The sequence below is a fragment of the Mobula hypostoma genome, chromosome 6, assembly GCF_963921235.1.
Source record: "Mobula hypostoma chromosome 6, sMobHyp1.1, whole genome shotgun sequence".
NCBI lineage: Eukaryota > Metazoa > Chordata > Chondrichthyes > Myliobatiformes > Myliobatidae > Mobula > Mobula hypostoma.
In genome coordinates this window covers 33858786-33869221 of record NC_086102.1, presented here as the reverse complement: position 1 = coordinate 33869221, position 10436 = coordinate 33858786, and the positions used below count along the sequence as shown (strand labels likewise).

At 42.8% G+C, this 10436-nt stretch overlaps 1 protein-coding gene across 1 annotated transcript; it reads right to left on the bottom strand.

Moving 5' to 3' along the window:
• Nucleotides 1–583: 583 nt before the first annotated feature.
• Nucleotides 584–9828, bottom strand: jagn1a (jagunal homolog 1a). The gene is made up of 3 exons (XM_063049834.1): nucleotides 9663–9828; nucleotides 4437–4541; nucleotides 584–2490 (listed from the first exon to the last, which is right to left on the bottom strand). Exons 2-3 carry the CDS (start codon nucleotides 4523–4525, stop codon nucleotides 2028–2030), a joined length of 552 nt encoding a protein of 183 aa, XP_062905904.1. The 5' UTR covers nucleotides 4526–4541; nucleotides 9663–9828; the 3' UTR covers nucleotides 584–2027.
• Nucleotides 9829–10436: the final 608 nt, after the last annotated feature.

Genomic DNA, 10436 nt, shown 5'->3' with positions numbered 1-10436 from the left:
GAGCCAAGAGCTGGACAGGTGACTCTCCCCAGACCTCCTGTCCCATGATCCTTTTGTATCCCCTTTGCCAATCACCTGTCCAGCTCTTGGCTCCATCCCGCCCCCTCCTGTCTTCCCCTATCATTTTGGATCCCCCCCCCCCCACTTTCAAATCTCTTACTAACTTTTCCTTCATTTAGTCCTGACGAAGGGTCTCGGCCTGAAATGTCGACTGTACCTCTTCCTAGAGATGCTACCTGGCCTGCTGCGTTCACCAGCAACTTTGATGTGTGTTGCTATTATTATTGTAAAGTGACATCACTGTGCTTGATCTAGTTGCAAGGCAATCACTAATTAAAATGCTTCAAATGAAAAGATGATAGTTACCAGTCTTGAGATCTAAGTATCCAATCCTTTTTTTTGGAAGACAAATGAAGGTAGGATGGGAAAGCAAAGATAGACAACAAACCTCCAGTTTTACTACAGCAACCCTCTTCTTCATTAAGCTAAAAAAAAAGTGACAACTCAATTTTATTCATAAAGACAAAGACATAATGGATAGACCTCTAATGTGCTTCTGACTATATTTTTACATCATACTGGTATAAAAAATGATTGTGTAACATTTATTCATTGTTGCAAATAAAATATGCAATAAAAATCAAAACAAAATTCAATCTACTAACTTTTGCACATAATGAAAAACTACTCAAGTTAGATTAACGTATTCATTGGTTTATTTTTTAAAATTTTAATATATATACAAAATATGAAGCTACTACACCTACAGACTAATGTGGGGGATTGACTGATCTGCAGTGATTACAAACTTCTCACAATTTTAAGTTGTACTGTCAAATTTCTTACCATCCCCATAAAAAGGAACAAGTTCCTTTCAAAAAGCCATGCTTGAATGTAGAACAGGATTGCAAACAACTTGAGTCAACTCATGGGTTTGACACCGTATTACTTTTATTTAACCAATTAGATATTATGAAACCGGTGTGGGAATGCAGGATGTTTTTCAGTTCTCAAAAGAATGTCGTAAGATGAGCCTCACTACAAATAGCGTGCTCATGTCCAACTCTACTACATCAGAGCTCATTATAGAGAAATCAAAGCAACAGCATACAGAGGATTAAGAAGCTGATTCAGAAGAGATAGGAGATATTAAGAGATATAAATAAAATCAGATCAGTATTTTAAGAGTACGCTCATAACTTGTGTGACAACATTTGAACACTGAGACAAATATAGCTATAGCTAAGAATCATTAATAGACTGCTCAGTGAGCTGGAGCCAAATCCGAAATGATTTGTGTGATGCAACTTTAAAAGTCATAACAAAAAACTGTTATAGAAGGTTAAGTAGACTGTATTCCTGCACTGGTCTAACTAACTCAATGCTAGGACAAGACTTTTCATTAAATAGTGAAATGAATAGGGGATTTCATATGACTGTTTGAAAGAAAACAAGTGGATCTGATTTGTAAGCATTGAACACGTTGCTTATAACATGCAATCTAAAGTTCTTTGAACGTTTGTCTGCTCTAAGTAACACTCCCACCCATGTGTCACACACCCAGTTTCACTGAAGACTGATGTAGGAAATTGAAACCTTGCAGCAGTACAATATACAAAATCAACAATTAAACCACTGTTATTTCCTCCTGAAAATCACATCGATATATCGTGAGGAAATACAACCATAAAAAAAAATAACTTGGACAAATCATTTTGGAAACATTCCCAAATATACTTCACAATCTAGCTACAGAGTGACATTACCATTATATCCTTAAAAGCCACATCATTCTATTCAACAACCAAAGAATTGAAAAAGTGGCACAAAATGTTTGAGACTCGGTATATTTCTTTGATTGGAAACAAAAGCATCAGGGTATAACGATAAAAATAAAGACATCCTATTCAAGATAACCTCCAGCAATTTACCCCTGTATCATCATCCCTGATGGACTGATACAGTCCCATCATGTTAACCACAGTTCATAAACCACAGCCTTCCAAATTGTACTTTTCTTCTCCAGACTATTTCTTCTTCTTTTCCTGTGTGGAGGTAAACCAAGAGTCCAGTAATTTTTTGCTGTAGTAGATCTGCCAGCCGTGCACTTGTACTGCAATAACCAAGACCAGGTACATGACAGCTACAGCAGAAAAACCAAAGATGAAGCGGTAAGCCTTTCCATTTCGGTACAGCTGCTGTGCCATAGGGAACATCTCCATGCTGCCATAAATCAGAGGGGCAATCGAGAAGAGGCCCGCACTAATCATAGAAAGCACCAGGTAACTTATGTTGTTACGAGGGAAGGATATAAAACCAAAGACAGATGGTATGATGCTCAGCAGATATGGGTATTCCCATTGGTATGGCATAGCTATCAGATCATGTGACACCAACTTCATGTGGCTGACAATAACCTGTAGAGTGAGTAGTGTCCAGAGAACTAAATGAGCATATATCAGCTTCTTGATCTCAAACTTCAGAGTTACACTGTAAAGAATAGAAACACAATTCTAAATTAATATTCATAAATATTTGAAATATTTACATATTTTAACGTACTGCAGATTGGAATTCGTCTTTCTATTATTGTATACTGGTCCTTTATACAAAATAATTCTTTACTGATTTGAATGCATATTTGGATCTCTAATAAATAACCTTCATTTTTAAAATCCAATTTAAATCAATATCTACAATTGCAAGAAAAAGTTGTGAACCCTTTGCAATTACTTGGTTTTCTGTATTAATTACTCAAAACGTGGTCTGACCTTTATCCAAGTCACAGTAATAGACAGACACAATCTGCTTAAACTAATAAATACAAATAATTGTACTTTTTGTCAATACTGAGTACACCATTTAAACAATCAGTCTAGGTTCAAAAAAGCATGTTAACCTCTGGGGTAATAATTTCTACAAAAATTATTTGGAGTCAGGTGTTCCAACCAATGAGGTGAGATTCGAGATGTGGGTTATAGAGGTGCCCTGCCCTATAAAAAAGACAAAGTCTTCTCAAGAAAGATCTGTTTATGTGCACCATGAGTCAATCAAAACAACTTTCAGAGGACCCTAGAAGAATTGTATTGACATGCATGAAGTTGAAAAAGGCTACAAAGGCATTCCTAAAAACCTGAATGTTCATCAATAGACACAGAAAAACTTTACAAATAGAGGAAATCCAGCACTGCTGCCACTCTCCCTAGGAGTGGGGGTCCTGCAAAGATCACACCAAGAGCAATGTACAATGCTGAAGAAGGTGAAAAAGAACGAAAGGGTAACAGCAAAGACCTGCAGAAAGAATGGTGTTCACGGAAGGACGCCATGGAGGAAACCACTGCTGTCCAGAAATAGAAAACATTGCTGTGCATCTCAGGTTCGCAAAAGACTACCTGGATGTTCCATAACACTTCTGAGTCAACGTTCTGTGGAAAGATGAGACAAAAATTGGACTTTGGCAGAAATGTCTGGAGGAAAAAGGGCACTGCATACCGACACCAAAATCTCACCCCAACTGTGAAGCATGGTGGAAAGAGCACCATGGCTTGGAGCTGCTCTGCTGCCTCAGGGCCTGCACAGCTTGCAATCGTTGAGGGAACAATGAATTCAAAATTGTATCAAGACATTTTACAGAGTAGCAGTCCATCACCTGAAGCTTAATAGAAGTTGGATGATCCCACAAGGCAATGAACTGAAACACAAGAGTACAGAATGGTTTACAAAAAAAAAAATGTGTTTTGGAATGACCAAGTCAGAGTCCAGACCTAAAACCAATTTAGATGCTCTGGTATGATCTGAAAAGGCTGTTCATGCAAGGTATCCCAGAAATATTGATGAACTGAAACAGTTTTGTACGGAGCAATGGTCTAAAATTCCTCCTCACTGCTCTGCAAGTCTGATCAGCAGCTACAGGAAATGTTTGGTGGAGGTTATTACTGCTAAAGGAGGCTTTAACAGTCATTAAATACAAGGATTCACATACTTTTTCCAGCTTGGATTGTGAATGATTAAACATGTTCAATAAAGACATGAAAAGTGCAAATGTTTGTGTTATTACTTTAAGTAGATTGTGTTCGTCTATTATTGTGACTTAGATGAAGATTAGACCACATTTTATGAGTAATTAATGCAGAAAACCAGGTAATAGCACAGGGCTCACAAACTGTCCCTTTAAGATCAATTTCTGTAGTTCCTTATTGCATCACAGTATCTTCAAGAGAAGTCCTGTGATTTTTTTGGCTCATCTCAAGATGCACTCAAAGTACAATCAATTCACTTTTTCTCATGTCAGGGGAAAAATAAATGTTTCCACCATGTCAGAAAAGGTTAGGGGTACTTTTCTTTGTTTTAGAGTTGCAGCATTCACATAACTTTAATTTTGTTAAGTACAGTATATCCATTTAAGGCTATGCTATTTAAAAGCACCAAAAGGTTACCTCATCTGATAATGTGAAGCGACTTTCTCTCTATGGCGGAAGTCACTGCCATCTGTCCCTGTAGCACGGGGGCCAGCACGGGAGGCCATTCTCAACAAAGATCTTCTTTTAACAAAGGAAATTTTAAACAAAAGATTACAACAAAAAAAAATAAAGTAGCCACTGACCCACAACCCCCACCCAAATACGCAAATCATTTCAGTGATTTGGAATTTAATTTTCTCGTGTGCCCCGTCACAGTTAAGTAATCATTCTAGGCTTGCTTAAATATCACGCATGATAAAGGGTGTTGTTTTTGAACAGAATTTTAAACAGCAAATTGAAAGTCATCTCATGCACCCCTCAACATCCTTGACTTAACACCATTCTTCTCAAATCAAGTTGACTGCCCAAATTCCGAGTGCTTTATCTACCCCCCCACAACTCTCCCCATTTGCCCTCCCTTTGCACATTCCAGCTTGATGCTCCACCAACTCACTTTTCTCAAAGTTCCTCCTCATAGCCCACCATATCTCGGTATTCCCCCCGCCTCCCACATCAAACCAGAACATTCTCTGTCAAACCCTTGCCCCACCACCACAGGATAAAAGGAAAAAACAGCCTTGGCCCCTCTTTCAGTCAATCCTAGCCCTATCCCACCTTCCTCTCCCAGGTTCTGTTCTCCACTACTTCTGCAGTACCGGAAACACTATCCCCAGACCCACCATGGTCCCTAACCTGCAGAACTATATGCTTTAGCTCCACCACATTCCCTACCAATCTCATCCTCAGAAGTACATTATTAAGGAGCCCTGTCTACTCCAGCACCACCACACTTTACATACCAGAGAACAATCCTGCTGGTTCTTTGTCCCGTCCCTGTTCTGAAGTCCTGTCTACCTCTCCCATCCGAAGTCCTGGTCCATCCAATCATAGGAAACACTGGGAGTAAGTCTTTTAGCTTCTTTCCTACTTTGCCATTTAATCTTTATAACCTAGTGTCACATTCTCGCACGACCCTTGATTGCTTTACTATTTACAAAGTCATCGATCTCTGCTCAGCAGCTGTACTCCATAGTCCTCTGAGGTACAGAATTTCAAAGATTTAGCAAGTAATTGTTGCTGAGCTCTTTCTCGAATGGCTGACCCTTATTTTGAGGCCATGACAATTTCATCAAACCGAAACATCAACTCTCAAGTTTAGTTCTCAATTATCAAAACTCAAGAATACAAACCCTGTATGCTTACTCATACCTAACACAATGAACACCTTAAGTAGGGGATCAGGCTTCTGAAACCCCCTTTTACTGGGCATCTCCAGAGATGCAGCTCGTGAGCTCCTCGTTAACAGCCACTGGACTCAGCCACCTTTCTCAGACTCGCTACGCCTATGGTCAGTATGACTTGGGTCCCACCAAAACCGGGAAGTTGGGATGTCTCGACCACTTGAACCCCAATCTGTGTGAATACTCTGTAAATACTGTCCACTTTCAATTATCCGTTGGCAAGAAATAACAGACCTGCATAGAATTATAAAGAATATTTACAAATGTCAGCTTTATCAGACAGTTAGTAGGAAAAAGATAAGGAAAAAAATAAAAAGGGCCAATTACAGTTAACCCAGTCCAAATTTGCACACAAGTTGAGCTCATCTTGAAGTTGTTTTTAACTCCCGCGCTGGACCCACAGTATACATGAAACCACAGGCCACCTTCCCAATGTCACTCAAGCAAACGGGCTCCCCCACAGGAGTAACGGTCCTTCCTCCATGAAGCCATCCATCTGCACCAGGCACCTTGTGCAACAGGGATAGCATCCTCAGTCATCTTCCCTCCTGTCTTCTCCCTGCTCTCGCCAAAAGGACCTCGACCCACATCAGTCACGGAAACATCTCTGTCCAGCATTCTCTAGAATCTTCTCCCAATTCCACCATCCTGATTGGCTGATACATTATAGCTCCTTGTCTTTAGCTCAAACCCAAACACGCTAAAAGCATAACAGACTGCTCTTACAGAACTGCTAAAATGAAATACCTACAGCATAGCAATAAAAAACTTAACCAGGGCATTACATTTATACACAATATCCAATAGCATTTTGACCAGAGATCAACATATGTGCAGCAACACACACAAAAAATGCTGGTGAACGCAGCAGGCCAGGCAGCATCTATAGGAAGAGGTACAGTCGACGTTTCGGGCCGAGACCCTTTGTCAGGTTGTGTCCTGATGAAGGATCTCGGCCCAAAACGTCGACTGTACCTCTTCCTATAGATGCTGCCTGGCCTGCTACGTTCACCAGCACTTTTTGTGTGTGATGCTTGAATTTCCAGCATCTGCAGCTTTCCTCATATGTGCAGCAAGATAGCACTACATTTGAATTTTAACTGATTTCATATTCTGTAATGTCACAGAATGAAATAAAGGCAACATGATAGCTAATGTTCTATTTCTTGCTGAATCTGTGAGTTGTCTATGAAGGGGCTAGATAGGTAGCTTTCTGCCAATTACAAACTCAAAATTTCAAAACATTTTATAACCTAGAACAGCACAGCACAGTACAGGTTGCTTTGACCTTCTAATCTGCTCTAAGATTTATGTAACCCTTTCCTCTCCATAGCCCTCCAATTTTCCTTCAACCATGTGCCTATCTAAGAATCTCTTAGACGTCCCTAAACCATCTGCTCTACCATCACTGCTGCCAGCATGTTCCACCCAACCAACGCATTCTGTGGGAAAAAAAGTCTCCCTCTACCAACCTCCTAAACCTTAAAATTATGTACCCTCATATTAGTCATTTCCACCCTCAGGAAAGTCTCTGGCTGTCCACTCTAACGACACCTCTTAACATTTTGTATACCCCGATCGTCACCTCTCATCCTCCTTTGTTCCAAAGAGAACAGCCCGAGCTTGCTCTATCTATCCTCATAAGACACGTTCTCTGATCATGGTAAATCAACTGCACCTTTTGCTATGCTCTTTTCCATTATTGGCTACCTTACCTTCACATTTCAACTTTCTCAGAAGGCGTATAACATGTTTGCCTTCATCAGCTGGGGCTTTGGGTACAGAGAGTTGAGACTTTATGTTGCAGCCATACAAAATACTAGTTAGGTTGCACTTGGAATATGGTGTGGAGTTCTGGTCACCACACTACAGGAAAGATATGATTAGACTAAACAGGATGCTGGAAAGACTCACAAAAATGTTATCTGGATTGGGGGAATGAGTTACAAGGAGCGACTGGAGCAAAGGAGGCCAAGGGATATGTGACGTATATAAAATTATTGAGGAATTGAGGATATAAAAAAAATCATTTTGAACCTATGTAACCTCTGGCTAAAAGAATAATTGGGACTGAATTTTTGAACTGAAGTAAACTCTTTCTTCAGCAGTTAGCTAAGACAGGCTCATTACCAGTTCTCTCTTGGTTTGCAGAGAGACACTGGGAGTTTGATAACACTGTACATTGTACCCTTGTTTGAGTAGGAGGAGGACTCACCGATAAGGACAGGAATGAACATCCATCTGTAATTAAGTCAGGGCCTAGCAAAGGCATTTAACTGATAAAGACTGCACAGCACATCTATCTGTCAATAAGCCTTGATTTAGCAGACTCTCTTATCTAAGTAATTAAGTTTTGCACCAACAGACTTGGTGAACGTACCAGTTCAAATAACATCTTGCAACAATAATGTATGGGGCTTACTATGTATAAATATATGGCTGTAACCTGACTAAGTGGGCCCACTTGTCGGATGGTGGCAGTACTTACGTGTCTTCCCTTCGACAACTGGGTCTCAAACTCCTGCAGGAGGGTGCGCAATAAACTGTTGCAACTATAAGAAGCTGGTCTCCCGAGTTTTATTCGGATTCGACTTTAACATTATGAGCAGCATTTATAATTATGAGCCATCAATAGGGCAGATAGCCAGAAACAGGCTAAGGTGAGGGAGGAAGCTTAAGGGGGAATTAGCGTTAAATTGTTATCAGGAAGGAGCTGGCAGCTGGAACTGTACCATTTAAGAAGCAACCAAACAGGTACTTAAAGGAGCACAACATAGAGGATGAGCCCGAGAATGAAAGGGTTAACACAAGGAGTGCTTGATAGCTCTGGAGTTTAAGAAGAATGAGGGGAGAATCTCAGTGAAACTTACTGAATACTGTGGGGCCTGAATACTGTTGTTTCTAATAGTAGGAGAGTCTAGGATCAGAAGGCACAGCCTCAGAATAGAAGGATGTCCCTTTAAAACAGATGAATTTCTTTAGGCAGAGGGCAGTGAATCTGTGGAATTCATTGCAATAGACAGCCATGGAGGCCAAGTTATTAGGTATATTTAAAGGGGATGTTGATAAGCTCTAGATTAGTAAAGGCTTTAAACATTACAGTGAGAAGGCAGTTAAATAGGGATAGGAGGGAAATAAATCAGCCATGATCAAATGGTGGAGCAGATGCGATGGACTGAATGGCCTCATTCTACTCCTCTGTCTTATGGCACAAATAGCTGGTTTAATGCAGGCAGTGAGGTTCATATAGATGGACAGGATAGTTCGCATTGACAGTGGGCTGAAAGGCCTGCTTCTATCTTACACTACTCATCGATGTGTTGATCACTTTTGTTAAAATTCTGAAACTTTCCTATTTTTCTAGTTTTGTTTCATTTCCCTTAGCGGGATAATATTGTTTAAAATGTGCTAATTCATTAAACGTTTTGCTATTTTATCATACCTTTGAATGAATTTTTCCAATTGGCCAACTGGTGCTTCACGCCAGTTTGCTCTGTTCAGATTTAAGACCTTGGTTTCATATTGAATAATGCAATACTAAATCTAGAAAATTAGTCGCAATCTTTCCACGTCTCGAGGAAAATACAGACCTACCGACTCAGGGCACCCCACCTTCCCAGCTCGTTCCGGTGCAACAGCTGACCAATGCCGAATACAACCTTCTATTGTAGCCTCACCTTGTACCATCAGCCCTCCCCACTGCCACCATTACAGAGATCGTGTTTGCTCCATCACGGCCTTATCAACCTGACTCCCATCCGTTCACCTGCGGCCCCATCCACACTGGCCTCAGCCATCTCGCCCAGGCCCTACCCATCAAGTCCATGGCGCTCCCAGATTGCAGAAACCGGCCCCGCCAAATGGAATCGGCCTTAAAATGAGGCGACGGCAATGGGAAACAGAAACGTCAAGGTCGGAATTGAACAGGTGAATCAGCATTGCTGCCGCAAGATTCACTCACCCTGTCACCGGCCACAACACTCGGAACGCTGCACCAGTCCACTGACTGCGGACGTCATCTGCACTGCGCCGCGCGCCTCAATCCCTCCGCTCCGCCCACTGCGCCTCGTGCTTCAATTTCTCCGCTCCGCTCCGCCCACTGCGCCGCGCTCCTCAATCCCTCCGCCCCGCCCACTGCGCCGCGCGCCTCAATCCCTCCGCTCCGCCCTCTGCGCCGCGCGCCTCAATCCCTCCGCTCCGCCCACTGCGCCGCCCCGCCCACTGCGCCTCGTGCTTCAATTTCTCCGCTCCGCTCCGCCCACTGCGCCGCGCTCCTCAATCCCTCCGCCCCGCCCACTGCGCCGCGCGCCTCAATCCCTCCGCTCCGCCCTCTGCGCCGCGCGCCTCAATTCCTCCGCCCCGCTCACTGCGCCTCGTGCTTCAATTGCTCCACTCCGCCCCGCCCCGCCCACTCCGCTGCGCGTCTCAATCCCTCCGCCCCGCCCACTGCGCCGCGCGCCTCAATCCCTCCATTCCGCCCACTGCGCCGCGCGCCTCAATCCCTCCGCTCCGCCCTCTGCGCCGCGCGCCTCAATTCCTCCGCCCCGCCCACTGCGCCTCGTGCTTCAATTGCTCCACTCCGCCCCGCCCCGCCCACTCCGCTGCGCGTCTCAATCCCTCCGCCCCGCCCACTGCGTCGCGCGCAGTACTGTTTGCGAGTTAATTGCTGGATACATTAATGATCAGACATCCCACCTCTCCCGAAAGTTCCTGTCGTGTTTAACAACCCTCCCCC

What these genes read in the sequence shown, in the direction of transcription:
- jagn1a (XM_063049834.1), bottom strand. Translation starts at nt 4,525, where the DNA reads ATGGCCTCCCGTGCTGGCCCCCGTGCTACAGGGACAGATGGCAGTGAC. An exon ending in GCTTCACATTATCAGATGAG is followed by an intron (nt 2,491 to 4,436) that starts GTAACCTTTTGG and finishes TATTCTTTACAG; the next exon opens with TGTAACTCTGAAGTTTGAGA.